We start from the raw sequence: 25,108 nt of genomic DNA, 5'->3' as shown, positions 1-25,108 counted from the left end.
AAAACCCTTACAAGTCTTTCTTTGTCTTGTCAACTTTCGGCATGAAATTAATCAGGATATTATAAGTTCCTCACTTATAACTTAACTTTCCGTATCAAGGTCTAACGTAGCCCATATCTAATTCTAATATGATGCATGTGAAACATTGCTCAATGGTAGCTTTGTACCACGATGAATCCTCTGAATCCATCTACCTATAATTATTTCCTACTCGAGCCCTTTTATTATGCCACAATTTTAGGTTGGTTTTGATATCATTTATCGATTTATGCATATCATCCTTTCATAGGAGTCATATTTTCTTTATATCATTTTAATTTTATCGAATATTTCTAAGATATGTTGAATCTTAACAAAAATGTCAAACAATCAAGAGTTCTTAATATCCCATTAGTCTCATATCATAAGTAAATAAAACTAAGATAAATTTATAGGAGTTTAATGAACATATTATTATTAACTTTACTTTAAACACTTTAACCATTCGTTTGAATTTCTCTATATGCATGATCTGACTTATCAACATGAGATTATCATGTTTTTTTACATTTCATGAGTTAAGTTAGTAAGTTCTTCATGATTAAAAAAAACAGAAAATTGAGTTTAACAGAGTTCTAGAGTGTATGGACATGAGAAAAGAGGAATGGTGGCAACAGATTCTGATCACAACCTACGATTCAGAGATGATGCAACCTTGCCGTCGCATTAGTAGATGAGCAACTTGCTTTTGTTTGCAATCGTCAGTCTTCCTTGATCTTTCAATTGAAAAGTATTAGGAAGCAACTTGGCTCTGTTAAAGTGTCCCTTCTTCTTGTTCTGCTTAGTTGCATTATCATGTCAATTTCCAGGAGAGTTTCCCAGCAACTACTGACAGCTGTCTTTTTGGTGGCCACAAATCTCGTCTTTCTCTTATTCGTATTAATTATGGTTGTCTGACAGCTACTAATTTCTCCTATTTAGCAGTTCCCAGGAAATTCTCAGAACCTTCACATTCAAGAAGATGCTCCAGTCATTTAAAACTCTTGTTAGGGTTCTTGAAGAGTTTTCTTTAGATGAAAGCTATTCCAACTTTGGGACCATCAAGATCAGGCATCATGGTTGACTGACTTGAGGATAGACAACAATATGAAATGAGGAGCAAATACATGATATTGACAGATAACCTAATAGTTGAAGGTTTCTTGGTCTACGCTCTTATCCCATTTAATGTTTATTGGAAGTAGAGATCCAACTGATGGATTGAAACATGTCTTTGATAGCTCTCTATGCACTCTTCTCACAACCCACAAGATTGTGGTAGTTGGTTTTCTTATAAGGTGTATGTACTGATACAATTGGTATTTGGAATCTTTATATGGTGAGGGAGGTTTTTGTGTATTTGAATGTGTCAGTTGAATAGTTTCAGACTAATGGAGGATGATCCAAACAGGGCATGATAAGATTTTGTGTATTGCAAGCTGTGGACCGCAGATTTCTCATGATTAATCTTAAGATAAGCTGCGTATTTTTATTATATGTAATCTAAGATAATTGTGTTGGTGTGAGATGATCCACTGTGATCATGTGTACAATTTTCCTCCCAATTGATGGAATCATGGTTGTGGTAATAATTGTTTTCAGGTGTATGAAAAAAGACATCGATCTGTTCTGTGAAATTTCTTGCCAGTTTCTATGCACTACCGGTGCCAGAAATATGAAAATCTAATTAAATACCTTAACGAATTTAGCTGCCAGTATTGTTGTTTTTCTAGTTTCTAGGACTCATTTTAGTCATTACAAGTATATGACAATGGATTTGCTCAGCAGAACATCATGGACACCTTCTATCATTGTCAACCTAGAAAATGGATTGTTGACTTACTGGCTTGACCTTGAATTAGTGCTCATCCACACAGAAGAATGGACTAACAGATGAATGGAGGATAGAGATCTTGTCACTCCATATTATATACAAGTAGATACCTGCATTGTGATGCACCAGCAACCATAACCCAAATCCATGACTACAGACAATGTCTACGTTCTCTTCTTCTTATTGGCCTTCCTATGCATTCAACTGATAAAACCCAACGTCTGCGACGGAGCTCTAACCTCAGGCTGCATCCCTGCAGAAAGAAGTGCTCTACTTGAGTTCCAACAAGGCCTGAAAGATCCTACCAACAGGCTGTCCTCTTGGGTGGGTGAAGACTGCTGCAAATGGGAGGGTGTGACTTGCAGCAATCATACTGGGCATGTCGTCAAGCTGGACCTCCAGAATCCGCATCCTTTGTCCGATTTTGGTGACGAGCCATACAACAACTGGACCTTAGGAGGTGAGTTGAGGCCTTCTTTACTTGGTCTGAAGCACCTAAAGTACCTGGACCTAAGCACCAACAATTTTGGAGGCATTAATATTCCAGAATTCGTGGGGTCATTACATCGACTCCGATATCTTAACCTCTCCAGTGCTGGATTGGGTGGAGTCCTGCCTCACCAGTTGGGTAATCTCTCCAATCTGCAGTATCTAGACTTGTCCAATGACTTGGATCACAGTTTTGTGGTTCCGGTCAATGAATTTAGCATTGGTGATGCACTGTGGATTTCTCACCTTTCTTCTCTAACGTATCTCAACCTGAATAACGTTAACTTTCAAAATGGTGCTCACTGGCTGGAAGCTCTGAACATGCTTCCTTCTATTGTCGAGATATACTTATCTCTCTGTAAAATTCAAAGTGTTCCTCGCTCTCTTCCACAAGTAAATTTTACATCACTGTCTGTTCTTGATTTATCTGAGAATTTCATTAACTCTACATTACCCCTTTGGTTATTCAACATAAGTGGCCTCGAGCACCTTGATCTCAGTGCGAACATCCTTCAGGGTAATATTCCACCAGCCTTTGGTAACTTGGCTTCCCTCAAGGGCCTTAATTTAGCTTACAATTTCCGTCTTCAAGGAGGAATACCCACTTCCTTTAAAAATCTGTGCAAGTTACAGAATTTAATATTGTCAGGCATTAATATCAATAAAGATTTATTAGGACTCGATGAAATTTTTTCTGGTTGCATCAAGATGAGCTTAGAGATTCTGGAACTATCGAGTACGAATATTAGTGGGCAGCTACCTGAATGGTTATTTCAACTCAAGAAGCTTAAATCACTCCAGTTGGTGCGAAATCTGATTTCTGGTCCTATTCCTGTATTAATTGGACAACTAGCATCACTTCAAGAGCTCTATCTTGCTCAAAATCAGTTGAATGAAACAATACCAGAAAGTGTGGGGTGGCTATCTCAACTAGTCGTTTTGGACCTTGAGCACAACTATTTGGAGGGTGTAATGTCTGAGGCTCATTTTGGAAACCTTACAAAATTAAAATACTTAACTTTATCGTCCAACTCCTTGGCTCTGAAGGTCAAGAGCAATTGGATTCCTCCCTTCCGGCTTGAATCCCTTTGGATGGGCTCTTGCAGACTGGGTCCTGAGTTCCCTGCATGGCTTCAGTCGCAAAGAAATATTTCAGAAATTGCTATGTCTAATGCTAGTATTATTGATGCTATGCCAAGCTGGTTTTGGAGCTTAATTTCCACAGCAGAGTACGTGAAAATCTCCGGCAATCAGATCAGCGGCCACGTACCCAATTTATTGCATTTAAACAACTTCGTCGATTTGGATTTAAGTTCAAACTACTTCGATGGTCCTCTTCCGTATTTTCCTCCTGGAATGATATTTTTAGATTTGTCAAACAATTCATTCTCTGGAACAATTTCACGTGGCATCATCATGAATATGCCTAACCTCATATATTTATCGCTTTCGGAAAATAATTTAAGTGGCCAAATTCCCTTCTCTATATGCCAACTGCAGGTCTTGTGGGTTCTTGATCTTTCGAAAAATATGTTTTCAGGAGAGCTCCCCAATTGCTGGAATAATTCTTCTAGTATTGCAGTTATGGATTTTTCAAGCAACAACATTTCTGGAGTTATTCCTGAGTCAATATGTTCCATAGCATCGCTTAAGTCGTTACACTTGAGCAATAACAAACTATCTGGAGGGTTGCCTTTGTCCATGAAAGATTGTAAAGAATTATTTCTTCTTGATGTCGGTCATAATGATTTGAAAGGTGAAATTCCAAACTGGATAGGTGAAAGTTTAACTCGTCTGAAGTTCCTCAAACTGCGATCAAATATGCTGGATGGAGATATTCCTCAAAATCTTTCAAGATTAAGTGCTCTTCAAATGCTGGACCTTGCAGATAATGAGCTGTCGGGAACTATTCCATTGAGCTTTGGAAATTTTACTGCCATGAAAGTTTTAGGAAAGCTTTCGAGTTGGAAGATTGATGAAATTAGGTATACGGAGCATATGTTTATAACAATTAAAGGAAACACTCTAGACTATGACAAGTCGCTTTCGCTTATAAATATCTTGGACCTCTCGGATAATAACTTATTTGGAGGAGTACCCGAAGAACTCACAAGTCTTTCCGGCTTAATCAGCTTAAATTTATCTGGAAACCATTTCACAGGAGAAATCACTGAAAATATCAATAAATTACAACAGTTGGAGTCTCTTGACTTATCAAGGAATAACTTTTCTGGCACAATTCCTTCAAGCCTCGCTTCCCTGACTTATTTAGCTCACTTGAACCTCTCATACAACAACTTGTCAGGGGAAATTCCACTTGGTAATCAACTTCTGACCTTCGATGATCCATCTATTTATATTGGCAATCCTGGTCTTTGTGGGCTTCCTCTGAATCAAAGTTGCAAAGACAATGAAACAGCACATGGTCAAAGTAATCCAGATGATAGAGATGAGAATGAGATGATATGGTTCTACACGAGCATGGCACCAGGATTTGTTGTTGGTTTCTGGGCAGTCTGGGGTACCTTAATACTTAACAAGAATTGGAACCTTTACTACTTCCGATTTATAGACAACATGCTTGACAAAGTATATGTGTTTACCGTACTGAAAGTTTCTAGGATCAGAAAATGTTGTTATTTCCAACAAGGATGATAAATTTGAACATCAATATCTGCTGTATGAGAGTTCTATCTCGTTAATATCATATCATCAGCTTGAATAAAATTTAATACTTCTGAATACTTCTGGACTTGTATACAAGTAAGTCATGCACTCGCAATTTTGATCATTTCTGTCAAGATCTCAGTACCATACGAAGTGTTCTAATTCTGGGGATTGCCAGAAAGCTTGCACCTTTTAATTAGTTTTTCCAAAATAGACACCCCTTTTTTAGTTGTTCAGTTTGGCAGAAATGAAAGGAGGTTAAAACTTTTACGAAGATATACATAGAATTTATGGTTTTATTTTCTTTCTTTCTTTTTCATCCTCTATTTTCCCAAGTTCATAGTATCTACTTTCATCAAATGCATTTGCATGTCTTGTTCTACCCAAGCATTACACGTCAAAACTGACACAATTGCGATCACAAGTTCGGCTGCAAAAGATTTGACCACCTTATTCGATTAATTTAACTCTTATTGAACTTATTCACAGGTGTTTCTACCATACGCTACTCTTGTTTATGTAAATCCAGTGTCAGTATATCTAAAATCAGATTTCATTTTACATTACTAAATTTTTCTAGAGATCAAGGTTTAAATGATCATTAACCCTCCCTACAGGCCACATTGGTGAGACCCTCTCAAGCAAAGGTACGTCTTCTTCTAAATCTCTTCGAAGATTAAATTTATTTCACATCAAAGAGCTTCCATATATTAGTGCAGTCTGAATTTTGATATAGAATAACTTGTCATCACGGTCAAGATACTCGAATTCTGCCCAAAATAGGACAGCCTGAGTTAGAGCAGGAGTAGCTTGGATCTGAATTGCATGTACACTGGAATAGCTTGTGATGGTTTCGTATGTGCTTTGTATCTTTCAAAGTTGTGGTGCTCTCTAAGAGCAAATAAGGTTCAGACACAAGAGACATGTTGTATTTGAGATGTTACTTGTGCTTCATGCTTCTTGCGCCCATGTAGAACTTTAAGGGGATCTCTTGTTGCATGTTTAGTCTTACTGTAAGTTTGTGTCCTCCAAACTGTACATTGCTACAACTATCCGACTGAAGAAGCTATGGATGCATCTGCAGTTGCAACAGATGGGGCTGTTTAATATGATCTACTCATGTAATGATCCTCTTGTTTGAGATGCTTGTCTTTATCAATCGAATACATATTGGTTGCATCATAAGCTCAAGTCCACCAAATGTGCAGCTGCATGATCTTCTTGGATCTCAAGCTCAGATCTTTTCAGTTGATGAGTCTCCCATTGATGGGGGACATGCTGCAGGTGATGGAATTGGGCCGAAGAGGCTTTCACATCCACGTCAATGTGACAAGGATGATCTGTGCATGCAGGAATAATCCATTTATGATCAACAGAGTGTGGCCCCTCTCCGAGCCGCTCACAATGAAGTTTGCCATGGATTCTGTGTCATGACTCGGGATGTAGACGAGCTTCATTCGATTACCTGTTGCCATTAGCACTCAAACGTAAGCAAAGTTCATAGGAATGTAATTCTTGGTTCAAACTGTTTTGTAGACGCAAAACAAAGAAGAGGTGTTACATCAACATTTTCTTATGGATCTAATTATCACCCTCCATAAATAAGAGTGATTAAGATCAGGAGTGAATCGAGATTAATAATTTTTCTAGTATCCAATAAATACAAAATTATGTATTTTTATTTAATTATAGACATTATCTTGTACAAAACTCGAGAATTGATTTTAAATAATTGTTATTATTTTTATAAATAAAAATATATATTGCTCAAAAGATAATGTGTTATTTATAGAAAGGTTAGTTTGACTAGAAATCCCACCACGAGAGATTTCTTGAAATATATTAAAAATTAATTATTTCGATCATCTTGGCTAAACAAAAAAATGTTGGTAAAAGGAAAACTTAGGTACTAAGACATCAAGTTGGTATCATCAGCAAGATTTGTATAAATTAGAGAGTCCAATACACAATCAAAACTGGAAATTTAAACTTTAGAATTACAATCCGTATTGTTATATTTCACATATATGTTATTCCCAATTTATCAAAGGACCATTCATATTTAGATCAGGATCGATGCCCTTCAATTATAATTGTAATTGTAATTAGATCTATCTATTCCTTACGACCTAGCTCCGATTAACATTTTATTTTGGGTCATGATTCGAGGAGCACGTAACAAAAGACATTCACAAGCTTCGAAACATCAATTACTCTCATGTTTGTTCTTGAATTCTACAACTAGAAATCTGATCGTAATAAATTTTAAGTGCCAAAAGGAGACGTTTAAAGATAAGAGAATGAATATTATTATTTATCTTTTTTTAAATATATTGAAAACTAATTATTTTGACCATAGAGTTGGTATTATCAACAAAATTTGTATAAATTAGAAAGTCTTGTACACAATAAATTTAAAAATAATTTCAAGGAGCAAGATTTGAGTAGCCTTTGTGGATTTGAGTAGAAGGTATAGATTTATTATTTATGGAAATAGAACTTATTGGTGAAATCGATAGGAAATATACTCATTGGCCTTATAGAGAATCAAAAGATTTTTTTAAAAAAACTAAAAAACATAAGTGGTCAACTAATTAGTTTCATAATTTTCTTTCCGTGTGTTGTTCTATGATTTGTTATTATTATTGTTATAGATGAGAAGGTATGATATAAGAAGACTATAAATATGGTTTAATTGTTAATAATTCATAAATACTAGGTCGTATCTAATACTATTTCTTATTTATACATGTCAACGGCTCATATTAATTTTTTCTGTATCGTTCTAATTTTATTAGATGTTTCTGAGTTATACTGGATTTTGACGAAGATATTAAGTGAAAGAGTCGGTAATATCCTGATTTATCTTACGGATATGAGTAAGATTGACTTATAAAGATATGATTGACTTGCTATTATTAATTCGAACTTAAACACTTTAATCAATGGTTTGAGTTTTAATAGCTTATTAGTTTGTTAAGAGTATCGACACGGAGATACATGATTAATCTAGTCTCACACAATGATAGAGTGATGCATAGTTAATCCCTTTATGCAAGATTTACTTTTTTAACATGAGATGATCATTGTTTTCTTTGTTTTTCATGAGTAAAGTTAGCAAGTTCTCGAAGATAAAGAAAAAAAAAATTGACGAGAGGAACAGTAGCAACAGATTCTGATCACAACCTAAGATTCAAAGATGATGCAACCTTGCTGTTGCAATAGTAGATGAGACACTTGCTTTTGTTCGCAATCGTCAGTCTTCCTTGGTCTTTCTATTGAAAAGTACAAGGAAACAACTTGGCTCTGTTAGCTGGGATTTAAGGTCTTCCTTCCTCTTGTTCAGTTGCATTATCATGTCAATTTCCAGGAGAGTTTCCCAGCGACTGCTGATCGCTGTCTTTTTGGTGACCACAAATCTTGTCTTTCTTTTATTCGTGTTAATAATGGTTGTCTGATAGCTACAAATTTCTCCTATTTAGCAGTTCTCAGGAAATTCTCAAAACCTTCACATTCAAGAAGATGCTGGAGTCTTTAGATGAAAGCTATTCCAACTTTGGGACTCGTCAAAATCAGAAGTCATAGTTGACTGACTTGGGGATAGACAACAATATGAAATGAAGAACAAGTGCATGATATTGGCAGACAGCCTAATAGTTGAAGATTTCTTGGTCTACTCTTTGAATCCGTCAGTTGAATAGTTTCAGACTAATGGAGGATGATCCAAACAGGGCATGATAAGATTTTGTGTATTGCAAGCTGTCTACCGCAGATTTCTCATGATTAATCTTAAGATAAGCTGCGTATTTTTATTATATGTAATCTAAGATAATTGTGTTGGTGTGAGATGATCCACTGTGATCATGTATACAATTTTCCTCACAATTGATGGAATCGTGGTCATTGGTAATAATTATTTTCAGGTGTATGAAAAAAGACAAATCGATCTGTTCTGTGAAATTTCTTGCCAGTTTCTATGCACTACCGGTGCCAGAAATATGAAAATCTAATTAAATACCTTGACGAATTAAGCTGCCATTATTGTTGTTTTTCTAGTTTCTTGGACTCATTTTAGACATTACAAGTGTATGACAATGGATTTGCTCAGTAGAACATCATGGACACCTTCTATCATTGTCAACCTAGAAAATGGATTGTTGACTTACGCGCTTGGCCTGGACTTAATGCTCATCCACACAAAAGAATGGACTAACAGGTGAATGGAGGAGAGGGATCTTCTCAGTCCATATTATCTACATACCTGCATTGTGATGCACCAGCAACCAGAACCCCATTCCATGGCTACAGACAGTGTCTACGTTCTCTTCTACTTATTGGCCTTCCTATGCATTCAACTGATAAAACCCAACGTCTGCGACGGAGCTCTAACCTCAGGCTGCATCCCTGCCGAAAGAAGTGCTCTACTTGAGTTCAAACGAGGCCTGAAAGATCCTACCAACAGGCTGTCCTCTTGGGTGGGTGAAGACTGCTGCAAATGGGAGGGTGTGACTTGCAGCAATCATACTGGGCATGTCGTCAAGCTGGACCTCCACAATCCGCCTCCTTTATCTTATGTTGGTGGCGAGGCATACAACAACTGGACCTTAGGAGGTGAGTTGAGGCCTTCTTTACTTGGTCTGAAGCACCTAAAGTACCTGGACCTAAGCATGAACAATTTTGGAGGCATTAGTATTCCAGAATTCATGGGGTCATTCCATAATCTCCAATATCTTATCCTCTCCAGTGCTGGATTGGGTGGACTCCTACCTCACCAGCTGGGAAATCTCTCCAATCTGCAGTATCTAGACTTATACAATGACATTTTTGTGGCTCCGGTCCATGAATTTAGCATTGGTGATGCACTCTGGATTTCTCACCTTTCTTCTCTAAAGCATCTCAACCTGAACAGTGTTAACTTTCAAAATGGTACTCACTGGCTGGAAGCTCTGAACATGCTTCCTTCTATTGTGGAGATATACTTATCTGACTGTGCAATTCAAAGTGTTCCCCTCTCTCTTCCACATGTGAACTTTACATCACTGTCTGTTCTTGATTTGTCGGATAATCTCATTAACTCTACGATGCCCTCTTGGTTATCCAACATAAGTGGCCTTGAGCACCTTGATCTCAGTTACAACAACCTTCAGGGTAATATTCCACCGACCTTTGGTAACTTGGCTTCCCTCGAGGAACTTAATTTTAATAACAATTCTCTTCAAGGAGGAATACCCACTTCCTTCAAAAATCTGTGCAGGCTGCAGAATTTAATATTGAGAGCCATCGATATCAGCAAAGATTTGTTAGAACTCGATGAAATTTTCTCTGGTTGCATCAAGATGAGCTTAGAGAGCCTGGACTTATCCGAAACGAATATTCGTGGGCAGCTGCCTGAATGGTTATTCCAACTCAGGAAGCTTAAATCACTCCAGTTGGAGCAGAATCTGATTTCTGGTCCTATTCCTGTATCAATTGGACAACTAGCATCACTCCAAGAGCTCTATCTTGGGGTAAATCAGTTGAACGAAACAATACCAGAAAGTGTCTGGTGGCTATCTCAGCTAGTCGTTTTGGACCTTGGGCACAACAATTTGGAGGGTGTAATGTCTGAGGCGCATTTTGGAAACCTCACAGAATTGAAATACTTAATTTTGTCGTCCAACTCCTTGGCTCTGAAGGTCAAGAGCAATTGGATTCCTCCCTTCCTGCTTGAATTCCTTTGGATGGGCTCTTGCAAACTGGGTCCTGAGTTCCCTGCATGGCTCCAGTCGCAAATAAATATTTTCGAAATTGATATGTCTAATGCTAGTATTATTGATGCTATGCCAAACTGGTTTTGGAGCTTAATTTCCACAGCAGGATCCGTGAGTATCTCCGGCAATCAGATCAGTGGCCACGTACCAAATTTATTGCATTTAAACAACCTCATCGAGTTGGATTTAAGTTCAAACTACTTCGAGGGTCCTCTTCCGTATTTTCCTCCTGGATTGGAATTATTAGATCTGTCAAATAATTCATTCTCGGGAACACTTGACATCATCATGAATATGCCTTACCTCACATATTTATCGCTTTCAAAAAATAATTTAAGTGGCCAAATTCCCTTCTCTGTATGCCAACTGCAGGCCTTACAGGTTCTTGATCTTTCAAAAAATACGTTATCAGGAGTGCTCCCCAATTGTTGGAATAATTCTTCAAGTATTGTAGTTATGGATTTTTCAAGCAAAAACATATCTGGAGTTATTCCTAAGTCAATATGTTCCATAGCATCGCTTCAGTCGTTGCACTTGAACAATAATAGTCTATATGAAGAGTTGCCCCTGTCCTTGAAAGATTGTACGAAATTAGTCATTCTTGATGCTGGACATAATGATTTGAAAGGTGAAATTCCAACTTGGATTGGCGAAAGTTTAACTAGTCTGAGGTTCCTCAATCTACGATCAAATATGTTGGACGGAGATATTCCTCCAAATCTTTCAAAATTAAGTGCTCTCCAATTTCTCGACCTTGCAGATAATAAGCTGTCGGGAACTATTCCAAGGAGCTTTGGAAATTTTACTGCCATGAAAGTTATTGGAAAGTTTTCCAGTAGGATGACAGATGCAACAAGTTACGAGGAGCAGATGCTAGTAACAACTAAAGGACAAACTCAAGACTATGAGAAGTCACTTTCGCTTATGAATATTTTAGACCTATCGGATAATAACTTATCTGGAGAAGTACTCGAAGAACTTGTGAGTCTTTCTGGCTTATTCAGTTTAAATTTATCTGGAAACTATTTCACAGGAGAAATCATTGAAAATATCAGTAAATTACAACAGTTGGAGTCCCTTGACTTATCAAGGAACAACTTTTTTGGCACAATTCCTTCAAGCCTTGCTTCCCTGACTTATTTAGCTCACTTGAACCTCTCATACAACAACTTGTCAGGGGAAATTCCACGTGGTAATCAACTTTTAACCTTCAATGATCCATCTATCTATATTGGCAATCCTGGTCTTTGTGGGCTTCCTCTGAATCAAAGTTGCAATGTCAGTGAGACAACACGAGGTCAAAGTAATCCAGATGATAGAGATGAGAATGAGATGATATGGTTCTACACGAGCATGGCACCAGGATTTGTTGTTGGTTTCTGGGCAGTCTGGGGTACCTTAATACTTAACAAGAATTGGAACCTTTATTACTTCCGATTTATAGACAACATGTTTGACAAAGTATATGTGTTTACCATACTGAAAGTTTCTAGGATCAGAAAACGTTATTGTTCCCAACAAGGATGATAAATTTGAACATCAATATCTGCTGTATGAGAGTTCATCTCATTAATATCATATCGTCAGCTTGAATAAATTTTTTACTTCTGAATACTTCTGGACTTGTATACAAGAAAGTCATGCACTTTCAATTTTGATCATTTCTGTCAAGATCTCGGTACCATATGAAGTGTTATGGGGATTGCCAGAAAGCTTTCACCTTTTAATTAGTTTTTCTAAAATAGACACCCCTTTTTTAGTTGTTCAATTTGGCATAAATGAAAGGAGGTTAAAACTTTTACCAAGATATAGATAAAATTTATGGTTTTATTTTCTTTCCTTTTTCTTTTGATGTCCAAACCAGAAGTTTAAAAGATCCCTTTTTTTTTTCTCAGTTTATAGTATCTACTTTCATCCTCTATTTTCCCAAGTTTATGGTATCTACTTTCATCAAATGCATTTGCATGTCTTCTTCTTCCCAAGCATTACACGTCAAAACTGACACAATTGCAATCACAAGCTCTTTTGTAAAAGATTTGCCATCTTATTCGATTAATTTGACTCTTAATGAACTTATGCATAGATGTTTTATATCATACATTACTCTTGTTTATGATCTACTCATGTAATGCTCCTCTCGTTTGGGATTCTTGTCTTCATCAATCAAATACAAATTGGATGCATCATAAGCTCAAGTCCACCAGATGTGCAGCTGCATGATCTTCTTGGATCTCATGCTCAGATCTTTTCAGTTGATGAGTCGCCCATTAATGGCGGACATGCTGCTGCAGCTGATGGAATTGGGCCGAAGAGGCTTTCACATGCATGTCAGTGTGACAAGGATGATATGTGCACGCAAGGATGATATATGCAACTTGATGTAGTTTTTGATGGTCATTGGTTTCTTGCTCGGAACGAATTCTTGAAGCTAATGAAGTGTATTTTCCTTCATCGTTCTCGACTTAATCCTTTGTTTTCTGTCAAGTCAAATGAGATGGACAGATCAATTAGCCCCCAGATTGGACAACTATCATCATATTGTATCTGCTGATGGTGCTGATGCCTCGAGTGTTAGGAGTTTTTGTAGTTTGTGGGGGAAGAAAACTTTTTCTCTGCGAGTGTGGGTGGTGATGATTGATGATGATCATCATCTGTTGTATGGCTTCCGATGCAGGATGCCAGGGGAAATGATGTGGATCTTAGCATTTAAAAAGGGAAGGTCTTGCTGATTGTCAATGTTGCATCTCAATGGTACTGCAGCTCTATTAAGTTTGTTTCTGTTCTTCGAGTTACATAGTAACATATGTTAGAAGGTTTTGATTGTCTGAGATTGTTACAATTTCTCAACATTGTTCACTTTCTTAAAATTTAAAATATATTGATAATGTATCTGTCCTTGTTCTTATCTAAATCTCTTACCTGTGTTAGTGGGCTGACTAACTCAAACAACATGGAACTGACTCAGCTATATGAGAAGTAAAAGGACAAAGGTATGCAATTCTGAACTTAATTGGCTTATTTTGGTTTTTGTAATCAGGACAACTGCCTATTCTTACCAATTAATACCTTATAATCAGATCTTGTTAAAGAAATATTTCTCAACAAACTTTCCAAGAGTACTTAACACTATTCAATAGATGAAAATTGGAGGAATTTATAATCCCGATCCATGTTGTGTCATCATTTTGAATCCATTCCTATTGAATTGGCACTTTCTCCATCACAATAACTGGGCAGAGACTTCTACAATAGCTAGCCTTAGAACTTTTTTTTTTGGCATCTGCTGATACATGAACCAAACAGAAAAAGAATATGCTTTTTTATGTTGATTCCCTAGTTATAAGATAAGCTGAGACCTATTTGGCCAATATTTTCCACATACTTCTTTATTACTAGAGGCTTCAGGAGTCTTGTATCTTGTATTTCAATTTTTTTAAGAGCTGGATTTGTCTCAATTATTATGCAACTTGGACTGTGGTGTCAATTGAAAGACCATGACAAACTAATTAATAGTGCACAAATTATGGCTCAGTGGCTGTAGCTTTTCTTTTATGAGAAGGGATAAAATGGAGCAGCAGTGAGAGCAAGAAAGAAGGATTTAATTGACATTTTTTAGTGAACAAGTTAATCCTTGGTTGGTGGTGAAAAGACAAGTTTCATGGTGAAGTAACAATTTTTGCAAGGATGTGTTTATCTTTGGCTATCATATTTTAGTTTATGTAATTGTTGCAGAATCTTTATTTGCACCATTATTCACATTGCTTGAAGGGATTGCTATTATCACACAGCATCTTAGCATTAAGAGAACATTTTAAGGGTGGCATTGGACGCCAAATGGAAATCAAATTGATCTTTGTTTATTAATAAAATCATGTGCGTTTGTTGTTCTTTAGAAACTTTAATGCTCCTGATTTCATTTGAGACTTTGTAAACCTGGGATTAGCACAAGTCTCTACAATACGCCAACAGCTTTTTTGTTACTAGGTTATTTGTAATATTAAGGAACAGATATCTTGTTTCTTTGGCTGAGCTGCATGTTCTTACACTTGTTAAATTCTCTTTCCTGATCCTTTTTTCATCGACTATTTTCTAAATCTTGGATCATAAAACTCAAATAGAGTGAAGATAATTAAAGTGAACTTTATCTTCTAAAACAGGCTTTTGCTTATTATTAAGATGATTCAGATAAATTCTGCAATTCAAAATTGCAGCTTTCGACACCCATAATTGTCCACGAGAAGCATATGAAATAGAATTGAGGTGTATAAATCTGCCTGTTCTCACTATCCATCATGAAGTAATTTTATCTAGAAAGGAGAGCCAAATTTATGCAGTCATGAAATTTTTTGTTCTCATATTTCTTCTACGATGATTGTTTAAATGGCACAGATTTTGAGATTCTGGCTTTTCCATGCAACCAATTTGCTGGGCAAGAACCAATGAGGAGATTGTTGAGTTTGCTTGCACTCGATTCAAAGCTGAATATCCGATATTTGACAAGGTAAATTATTGCTTTTTTTATTTTCTCAATTTCTGGGTTTATCCCTTCGATAATCTTCTGTAGGCAAATCTCACAGCTAAACCATACTTGACCTGTGTTTACCCCAATATAAATTGATTTTTTTTGTTTTTATCATATCATTATGTTTGAGAGAAACCTACTCAGTCGCTTGACTTTCTAGTTGCAATTAATTTTCTTCTATAGGTCGATGTGAATGATCAAAATGCTGCACCCATATACAAGTTCTTGAAGTCGAGCAAAGGTGGCATTTTGGGGGACGGCATAAAGTGGAACTTCACTAAGTTCATGATGGACAAGGATGGTCGTGTTGTAGGTCGCTATGCCCCAACCACATCCCCTTTGAGCATCTGAGGTAAACCCAAAGCTCCCTCGCCTCATCCCTCTTACCCTTTGTCAAATCGTATTCGATATACTCGATGGTGCCAACAATATACCATCATCTAACGATTGATCTTAAATAACTTTGCAGAAGGATATCAAGAAGCTTTTGAGGCCTTCATAAATTACATATGCTTGCAGCCTCTGATCTTGCTTGCAGACTGCTGTAGTACATATGACTATGGCTAAAGTGTCAATTGCTTCAAAGATAATATGTTAATCACAGAAAGCGTAGTCTAATTATATATCCGACCACGGGAGATTTCAAATATGTAATTAAGGATTCGGGAGACAAGAGAATGAAAATTATAATTTATATATTCATGAAATATGTTGAAAATTAATTATTTTGTCCATCTTGGCTAAATAGAAGATGTTGGTAAAAATAAATTTGTATAAATTTGAGAGTTTCTTACACAATTAAAAATAGAAATTTAAACTTTAGAATTTCAATCTCTGTTATTATTTTTGACATATATATTTCTCTTACTTTATCAATACACCATTCATATTTAGATCAGGATGGATGTCCTTCAATTATAATTGTAATTGTATCTATCTAAACCTTACATTAAATAGACCTAATTAACTTCTTATTTTCGGTTACTGTTCGAGGTGGATGCAATAAAGGCCTTCACAAGCTTTGAAATGTCAATTACCCTCGAACCTCCATGTTCGTTCTTGAATTCTACAACTATATTTACATGGTACCATTATCAACATTAATAAATAAATTTTATAGGATCGACGTTTTGTTGCACAAGAGCATATCATTTGCGTTAATTCATAAAAATAATTTAGAATTACGAGAGGGACATATGATTTGACCTTAAAATTAAGATCTTATACGAAAGTTTTTTTCTAGAAATCCAGATTTGGCCAACTCTTTTTCAAATTAAAACTTTATATGTAAAAATATATGAAAAAGAAATCAAATTTACAGGAATATTAACAATGCTACGATATATATATATATATATATATATAGCGCAGGTGTATAATATTTTTGTATAGCATGGCTTAAGATATTGTGACAAGTATTTGGTAGCTTAAGCTGACAGCATCCGAAATGTATCCATCCACACCGGTGGATTCCCATGCCTCACTCTGTAAAATAGCACTCCATTTGCTTCTGTCAGTTTCTCTTGACAGTCTACACCCCAAAGCTATAGCTGCCATGGGCAAGCCTGTGCATTTGTTGACGACATACATCTTGTAGGGATCAACATCAACCATTGCATTCCGATCTCGGGCCAATGCATATTGACAAACCAAACACCAGCATTCATCATTCGATAGTCCCTCCAAATGGTAAGGGGGTGAGGTTGCCATGAAGTTAGCATCTTCTTCGATTCTGGTGGTCACTATTATTTTACTTCCTTGAGCACCGGAGTACAAGAAGTTTTTTATCCTCTCCCAGTCCTGTGGGCTCATATGCCAAACATCATCCAGAACAAGCAGGTATCTCCTCCCACTCAGCTTCTTTCCAAGTTCTTTCTGAAGATTGTCAAGGCTGACAAAGTCACACCGAAAACCATCGATGGATTCAATGATGGTCTTCGTAATGCTCCTTGTATCAAAATCCTGAGACACATAAGCCCATAGTCTAAGCTCAAAATGGTTCTTCACAGACTCATCATTGCAGACTAGTCGAGAAAGAGAGAGTCGTCTTCCCGATACCAGGCATCCCAAAGAAAGGAATCACTGTGATGCTACGGTCAGTCACCTCAGCCAATGGCAGCAACATATTTTTTATCTTTCGCATATCACTCTCACGACCGAGAACCAGGGAAGGAGTTAGCGAGGTGGTCTGATAACTCTGCTGCCTCAGGGGTGCACTGCGCTGAGTCAATTCAGATAAGGGGCATCTCCTTGCTATGGAATCTAGTCTGTGTTCTCTGTCCTTTACCCTGATGCATATTTCTCGATTGAACAGTTCGCGCTTAGGGTTTATGGGGGCCAAGAAATTGCGCACCGAAGCATATTTGATCAGCTGACGGCGTTGGCGTTCGGTTGCCACCTCGTCCAAGATATCATTTGCATCATATGCAGCCTGGCTGAGCTCATTCAGCAAATGCTTCACCGCGTTCCTAATCTGTTGCCTCTCCTCTGCATCATTCAGTACAGCTTGAATCATGGCGACGGAGCTCTGCAGCTTTTTTAGTTCAGCATCAAGGCCCTAGGCTGTTTGCCGTTCCTGCCACAGTTGAACCAAATTGGAAGCCAACAGTGGTATGACACCCGAGTGAAGCTCCATTGAGGAACGTTTCTGAGAAGCTTCTGAAAAAGAAAAAGATACAAGATAACTGAGAAAAAAGATTTAGGGCTTTTGTTAGAACTGTTGTATGACAGCCAACAGAATTCTGGGCTTGTGAGGAGATGGTAGCTGAGCAATCACACATTGTGAAGGTGTGGTTAGAACTGCTTTGCCATTAAGATGGAGTTTTGGAGTGCTATTTTACAGAGTGCTCAGATTGCCATTAGCTGAGCAATCTCCTTGAATCTTTATCATATAAGGGAGTGCTCAGAGTGTCGCGATGCTGGTACTAAGGGTTAACTGGTCTATCAATTTTATTAAATTCAAATTATTTATCAAAATATTTAAATAAAATTTATATTAGTACTTCCATTAATCTCTGTAAGTCTATCTTAGTCTTGTCTAATTCCGACGTGGGATTAATAGGGATATTACAAGCTCCCGCACTTAAGTCTTAGATGATCATGTTTTTCTTCCTTTTAGTTAGCAAGTTCTTTGAAGATAAAAGGAAACAGAAAATTGAGTTTGATAGCGTTTTAGAATGCAGGGACTTGAGAAAAGAGGAATGGTGGCAACAGATTCTGATCACAACCTAAGATTCAGAGATGATGCAACCTTGCTGTTGCAATTGTAGATGAGCAACTTGCTGCTTTTGTTCGCAATCGTCAGTCTTCCTTGGTCTTTCAATATGGTCTTTCTATTGAACAGTATAAGGAAGCAACTTGGCTTTGTTAGCTGGAATTTAAGGTCTTCCTTCCTCTTGTTCTGCTCGGTTGCATTGTCATGTCAATTTCCAGGAGAGTTTCCCAGCGACTGCTGATCGCTATCTTTTTGGTGACAACAAATCTTGTCTTTCTCTTATTCGTGTTAATAATGGTTGTCTGATAGCTACAAATTTCTCCTATTTAGCAGTTCTCAGGAAATTCTCAAAACCTTCACATTCAAGAAGATGCTGGAGTCTTTAGATGAAAGCTATTCCAACTTTGGGACTCGTCAAAATCAGAAGTCATAGTTGACTGACTTGAGGATAGACAACAATATGAAATGAAGAACAAGTGCATGATATTGGCAGACAGCCTAATCGTTGAAGGTTTCTTGGTCTACTCTTTGAATCCGTCAGTTGAGTAGTTTCAGACTAACGGAGGATGATCCAAACAGGGCATGGTAATAATATTTTGTGTATTGCAAGCTGTCGACCGCAGATTTGTCATGATTAATCTTAAGATAAGCTGCGTATTTTTATTATCTGTAATCTAAGATAATTGTGTTGGTGTGAGATGATCCACTTTGATCATGTATACAATTTTCCTCCCAATTGATGGAATCATGGTTGTGGTAATAATTGTTTTCAGGTGTATGCAAAAAGAAAAATCGACCTGTTCTGTGAAATTTCTTGCCAGTTTCTATGCACTCCCGGTGCCAGAAATATGAAAATCTAATTAAATAGCTTAACGAATTTAGCTGCCATTATGGTTGTTTTTCTAGTTTCTAGGACTCATTTTAGACATTACAAGTATATGACAATGGATTTGCTCAGTAGAACATCATGGACACCTTCTATCATTGTCGACCTAGAAAATGGATTGTTGACTTACAGGCTTGACCTTGACTTAATGGTCATCCACACAGAAGAATGGACTAACAGATGAATTGTGGAGAGACGTCTTCTCACAACATATTGTATACAAGTAGATAGCAGCATTATGATGCACCAGCAACCACAACCCTAGTCCATGGCCACAGACAATGTCTATATTCCCTTCTTCTTATCGGCCTTCATATGCATTCAACTGATAACACCCAACATCTGCGACGGAGCTCTAACCTCAGGCTGCATCCCTGCCGAAAGAAGTGCTCTACTTGAGTTCAAACGAGGCCTGAAAGATCCTGCCAACAGGCTGTCCTCTTGGGTGGGTGAAGACTGCTGCAAATGGGAGGGTGTGACTTGCAGCAATCATACTGGGTATGTTGTCAAGCTGGATCTCCACAATCCGCATCCTTTCTCTGATTTTGGTGACGAGCCACACAACAACTGGATCTTAGGAGGTGAGTTGAGGCCTTCTTTACTTGGTCTGAAGCACCTAAAGTACCTGGACCTAAGCATGAACGATTTTGGAGGCATTAATATTCCAGAATTCATGGGGTCATTCCATCAACTCCAATATCTAAACCTCTCCAGAGCTGGATTGGGTGGACTCCTGCCTCACCAGCTGGGAAATCTCTCCAATCTGCAGTATCTAGACTTGTCCAATGATTTCGTTCCCAATTCTTTTTCTGTGGTTAAGTTCAATGAATTTAGCATCGGTGATGCACTCTGGATTTCTCACCTTTCTTCTCTAAAGCATCTCAACCTGAATAGTGTCAACTTTCAAAATGGTACTCACTGGATGGAAGCTCTGAACATGCTTCCTTCTATCGTGGAGATATACTTATCTGAATGTGCAATTGGACGTGTTCCCCTCTCTCTTCCACATGTGAACTTTACATCACTGTCTGTTCTTGATTTGTCAGAAAATTTCATTAACTCTACGATGCCCTCTTGGTTATCCAACATAAGTGGCCTTGAGCACCTTGATCTCAATGGGAATTTCCTTCAGGGTAATATTCCACCGACCTTTGGTAACTTGGCTTCCCTCAAGGAACTTAATTTAGCTTACAATTCTCTTCAAGGAGGAATACCCACTTCCTTCAAAAATTTGTGCAAGCTACAGAATTTAATATTGCCAGGCATCAATATCAACCAAGATTTGTTAGAACTTGATGAAATTTTTTCTGGTTGCATCAAGATGAGCCTAGTGATTCTGGACTTATCCTACACGAATATTAGTGGCCAGCTGCCTGAATGGTTATTCCAACTCAGGAAGCTTAAATCACTCCAGTTATCGCAGAATCTGATTTCTGGTCCCATTCCTGTATCACTTGGACAACTAGCATCACTCCAGGAGCTCTCTCTTGAACAAAATCAGTTGAATGAAACTATACCAGAAAGTATGGGGTGGCTATCTCAGCTAGTTTCGTTGGAACTTGAGCTTAACTTTTTGGAGGGTGTCATGTCTGAGGCACATTTTGCAAACCTCACAAAATTGAAACACTTATATTTGTGGTCCAACTCCTTGACTCTGAAGGTCAAGACTGATTGGCTTCCTCCTTTCCAGCTTGAATCCCTTCGGATAGGCTCTTGCAAACTGGGTCCTGAGTTCCCTACATGGCTCCAATCGCAAATAAATATTTCAGAAATTGATATGCCTAATGCTGGTATTATTGATGCTATGCCAAATTGGTTTTGGGGCTTAATTTCCACAGCAGAGTATGTGATTATCTCCGGCAATCAGATCAGTGGCCACGTACCCAATATATTGCATTTAAACAACCTCAGCTGGTTAGATTTAAGTTCAAACTACTTCGAGGGTCCCCTTCCATATTTTCCTCCTAGATTGGAATTATTAGATCTGTCAAACAATTCATTTTCAGGAACAATTTCACTTGCCATCATCATGAATATGCCTAACCTCCTATATTTATCGCTTTCCGAAAACAATTTAAGCGGTGAAATTCCCTTCTCTGTATGCCAATTACGGGCCTTGGAGGCTCTTGATCTTTCAAAAAATATGTTGTCAGGAGAGCTCCCCAATTGCTGGAATAATTCTTCTAGAATTGACGTTATGGATTTTTCAAGCAACAATATATCTGGAGTTATTCCTGAGTCAATATGTTCCGTATCAACACTTCGGTCGTTGCATTTGAGCAATAATAGTCTATCTGGAGAGTTGCCTTTGTCCTTGAAAGATTGCAAGGAATTACTCCTTCTTGATGCCGGACACAATGGTTTGAAAGGTGAAATTCCAACCTGGATAGGTGAAAGTTTAACTCATCTAGAGTTCCTCAAACTGCGATCAAATATGTTGGCCGGAGATATTCCTCCAAATCTTTCAAGATTAAGTGCTCTTCAAATGCTCGACCTAGCCAATAATGAGCTGTCAGGAAATATTCCAAGGAGCTTTGGAAATTTTACTGCCATGAAAGTTATTGGAAGGTTTCCAAGTTTGATCGCATATTCAATTGAAGGTAGTTATAAGGAACAGATGCTAGTCACAACTAAAGGAAACACTCTATACTATGATAAGTTACTTTCGCTTATGAATATCTTTGACCTATCAGATAATAACCTATCTGGAGGAGTACCTGAAGAACTAACAAATCTTTCTGGCTTGTTTAGCTTAAATTTATCTGGAAACCATTTCACAGGAGAAATCATTGAAAATATCAGTAAATTACAACAGTTGGAGTCTCTTGACTTGTCGAGGAACAACTTTTCTGGCACAATTCCTTCTAACCTCGTTGCCCTGACTTCTTTGGCTTTCTTGAACCTCTCATACAACAACTTGTCAGGGGAAATTCCACGTGGTAATCAACTTTTAACCTTCAATGATCCATCTATCTATATTGGCAATCCTGGTCTTTGTGGGCTTCCTCTGAATCAAAGTTGCAATGTCAGTGAGACAGCACGAGATCAAAGTAATCCAGATGATAGAGATGAGAATGAGATGATATGGTTCTACACGAGCATGGCACCAGGATTTGTTGTTGGTTTTTGGGCAATTTGGGGTGCATTGCTATTTAACAAGAATTGGAATATTTACTATTTTAGATTTATAGACAACATGCTTGACAAAGTTTATGTGTTCACCAAAAGACGTTGTTGTTCCTAGCAAAAATAATAAATTTGAGCATTAATACGAGAGTTCGTCTCATGAACATAATATCATTATCTTGAATAAAATTTCTTCTTCTGAATACTTGTACACAAGTAAGTCATGCAATCTCAATTTCAGATCTCAGTATCATGTGAAGTGATTTAATTTTGGGCATTGCCAGAAAGCTTCCAACTTTTAATTAGTTTTTCCAAAATAGACATCTTTTTTTAAGTTGTTCAGTTTGGCAGAAATGAAAGGAGGCTAAAACTTACACGAAGATATGGATGGCATTTATGGTTTTCTTTTTCTTTCCTTCTCATTTGGGGTTGAAAACAGAAGTTCAAAAGATTCCCCTTTTTTTCTCGGCATTCATCCTCTATTTTCCCAAGTTTATAGTATCAACTTTTATCAAATGCATTTGCATGTCTTGTTCTTCCCAACCATTACACGTCAAGACTGATACAATTGATATCACAAGTTCTACTGCAAAAGATTTGGCCACCCTTATTCGATTAATTTGACTCTTATTGAACTTATGCACAGGTGTTTTTGTCATACATCACTCTTATTTATGTAAATCCAGTGTTAGTATATCTGGAATCAGGTATATTAATTTTGTAAGCTAACATTTTGTAAAGTGCTAGTATATATGTAAAGTGTCGGAATTTTGAAAGCTAAAATTCTAAATTATTGATCAAAATATTTAAATTAAAATTATAATGGTACACCCATAAAAGTCTTTCTTTGTCTTGTCAACTTTTGGCATGAAATTAATCAGGATATTATAAGTTCCTCACTTATGGCTTAACTTTCCGTGTCAAGGTCTAACGTAGCCCAGATCTAATTCTAATATGATGCATGTGAGACGTTGCCCAATGGTAGCTTTGTACCATGACGAATCCTCTGAATCCATCTACCGATAGCTATTTCCTATTCGAGCCCTCTTATTATGCTCCAATTATAGGTTGGTTTTAATATCATTTATCGATTTATGCATATCATCCTTTCATAGGAGTTATATTTTCTTTATATCATTCTAATTTTATCGAATATTTCTAAGATATGTTGAATCTTAACAAAGATGTCAAACAATTAAGTATAGGAGTATGTAACATCCCATTAGTCTAATATCACAAGTAAATAAAACTCACAAGTAAATAACACTAAGATAAACATATAGAGGTTTAATGAACATACTATTATTAACTTTACTTTAAACACTTTAACCAGTCGTTTGAATTTCTCTATATGCATGATCTGACTTATCAACATGAGATTATCATGTTTTTTTATATTTCATGAGTTAAGTTAGTAAGTTCTTCGTGATTAAAAAAACAGAAAATTGAGTTTAACAGAGTTCTAGAATGTATGGACATGAGAAAAGAGGAATGGTGGCAACAGATTCTGATCACAACCTACGATTCAGAGATGATGCAACCTTGCCGTCGCATTAGTAGATGAGCAACTTGCTTTTGTTTGCAATGGTCAGTCTTCCTTGATCTTTCAATTGAAAAGTATTAGGAAGCAACTTGGCTCTGTTAAAGTGTCCCTTCGTCTTGTTCTGCTTAGTTGCATTATCATGTCAATTTCCAGGAGAGTTTCCCAGCAACTACTGACAGCTGTCTTTTTGGTGGCCACAAATCTTGTCTTTCTCTTATTCGTATTAATTATGGTTGTCTGACAGCTACTAATTTCTCCTATTTAGCAGTTCCCAGGAAATTCTCAGAACCTTCACATTCGAGAAGATGCTCCAGTCATTTAAAACTCTTGTTAGGGTTCTTGAAGAGTTTTCTTTAGATGAAAGCTATTCCAACTTTGGGACCATCAAGATCAGGCATCATGGTTGACTGACTTGAGGATAGACAACAATATGAAATGAGGAGCAAATACATGATATTGACAGATAACCTAACAGTTGAAGGTTTCTTGGTCTACGCTCTTATCCCATTTAATGTTTATTGGAAGTAGAGATCCAACTGATGGATTGAAACATGTCTTTGATAGCTCTCTATGCACTCTTCTCACAACCCACAAGATTGTGGTAGTTGGTTTTCTTATAAGGTGTATGTACTGATACAATTGGTATTTGGAATCTTTGTATGGTAATGGAGGTTTTGTGTATTTGAATGTGTCAGTTGAATAGTTTCAGACTAATGGAGGATGATCCAAACAGGGCATGATAATAATATTTTGTGTATTGCAAGCTGTCGACCGCAGATTTCTCATGATTAATCTTAAGATAAGCTGCGTATTTTTATTATCTGTAATCTAAGATAATCGTGTTGGTGTGAGATGATCCACTTTGATCATGTATACAATTTTCCTCACAATTGATGGAATCATGGTCATGGTAATAATTGTTTTCAGGTGTCTGCAAAAAGGCAAATCGACCTGTTCTGTGAAATTTCTTGCCAGTTTCTATGCACTACCGGTGCCAGAAATATGAAAATCTAATTAAATACCTTGACGAATTAAGCTGCCATTATGGTTGTTTTTCTA

At 37.2% G+C, this 25,108-nt stretch overlaps 4 protein-coding genes across 12 annotated transcripts; 3 read left to right on the top strand and 1 right to left on the bottom strand.

Moving 5' to 3' along the window:
- The first annotated feature begins 1,856 nt into the window (after positions 1–1,856).
- On the top strand, positions 1,857–5,068 carry LOC135665711 (receptor-like protein EIX2). Its single transcript, XM_065177367.1, has one exon. The coding sequence runs from the start codon at positions 2,000–2,002 to the stop codon at positions 4,994–4,996; it is 2,997 nt and encodes a 998-aa protein (XP_065033439.1). The 5' UTR covers positions 1,857–1,999; the 3' UTR covers positions 4,997–5,068.
- A 4,164-nt stretch (positions 5,069–9,232) lies between these two features.
- On the top strand, positions 9,233–19,257 carry LOC135665698 (receptor-like protein EIX1). Of its 9 annotated transcripts, none has more exons than XM_065177324.1 (6): positions 9,233–13,509; positions 13,687–13,748; positions 15,148–15,259; positions 16,878–17,119; positions 17,304–17,375; positions 17,448–18,291. In XM_065177324.1, exon 1 carries the CDS (start codon positions 9,280–9,282, stop codon positions 12,283–12,285), a length of 3,006 nt encoding a protein of 1,001 aa, XP_065033396.1. In that variant the 5' UTR covers positions 9,233–9,279; the 3' UTR covers positions 12,286–13,509; positions 13,687–13,748; positions 15,148–15,259; positions 16,878–17,119; positions 17,304–17,375; positions 17,448–18,291. The 9 variants fall into 9 exon arrangements, with proteins under 9 accessions (XP_065033396.1, XP_065033395.1, XP_065033399.1 ...); XM_065177323.1 differs by having other exon boundaries at positions 17,290–17,375; XM_065177327.1 differs by lacking the exons at positions 16,878–17,119; positions 17,304–17,375; positions 17,448–18,291 and adding exons at positions 18,463–18,749; positions 18,828–19,257.
- Positions 16,679–17,795, bottom strand: LOC135665712 (putative disease resistance protein RGA3). Its single transcript, XM_065177368.1, has 2 exons — positions 17,385–17,795; positions 16,679–17,242 (listed from the first exon to the last, which is right to left on the bottom strand). The coding sequence occupies exons 1-2, from the start codon at positions 17,793–17,795 to the stop codon at positions 16,679–16,681; spliced, it is 975 nt and encodes a 324-aa protein (XP_065033440.1).
- A 221-nt stretch (positions 19,258–19,478) lies between the features above and the next one.
- LOC135665709 (receptor-like protein EIX2) lies at positions 19,479–24,730 on the top strand. Its single transcript, XM_065177365.1, has one exon. It carries the CDS (start codon positions 19,649–19,651, stop codon positions 22,622–22,624), a length of 2,976 nt encoding a protein of 991 aa, XP_065033437.1. The 5' UTR covers positions 19,479–19,648; the 3' UTR covers positions 22,625–24,730.
- The last annotated feature ends 378 nt before the right edge of the window (positions 24,731–25,108 follow it).

This window comes from Musa acuminata, unplaced genomic scaffold (genome assembly GCF_036884655.1).
Source record: "Musa acuminata AAA Group cultivar baxijiao unplaced genomic scaffold, Cavendish_Baxijiao_AAA HiC_scaffold_1036, whole genome shotgun sequence".
In the NCBI taxonomy this organism is placed as follows: domain Eukaryota; kingdom Viridiplantae; phylum Streptophyta; class Magnoliopsida; order Zingiberales; family Musaceae; genus Musa; species Musa acuminata.
The sequence above is the reverse complement of the archived record's forward strand: the minus strand, read 5'-3'. Positions and strand labels throughout refer to the sequence as shown.

Bases quoted from the DNA above. Each gene is read 5' to 3' on its own strand.
- LOC135665711 (XM_065177367.1), top strand. From the start codon at position 2,000: ATGACTACAGACAATGTCTACGTTCTCTTCTTCTTATTGGCCTTCCTA.
- LOC135665698 (XM_065177329.1), top strand. From the start codon at position 9,280: ATGCACCAGCAACCAGAACCCCATTCCATGGCTACAGACAGTGTCTAC.
- LOC135665712 (XM_065177368.1), bottom strand. From the start codon at position 17,795: ATGATTCAAGCTGTACTGAATGATGCAGAGGAGAGGCAACAGATTAGG. The intron at 17,243-17,384 runs GTGACTGACCGT...TATGTGTCTCAG, and splicing joins TGTTGCTGCCATTGGCTGAG to GATTTTGATACAAGGAGCAT.
- LOC135665709 (XM_065177365.1), top strand. From the start codon at position 19,649: ATGGCCACAGACAATGTCTATATTCCCTTCTTCTTATCGGCCTTCATA.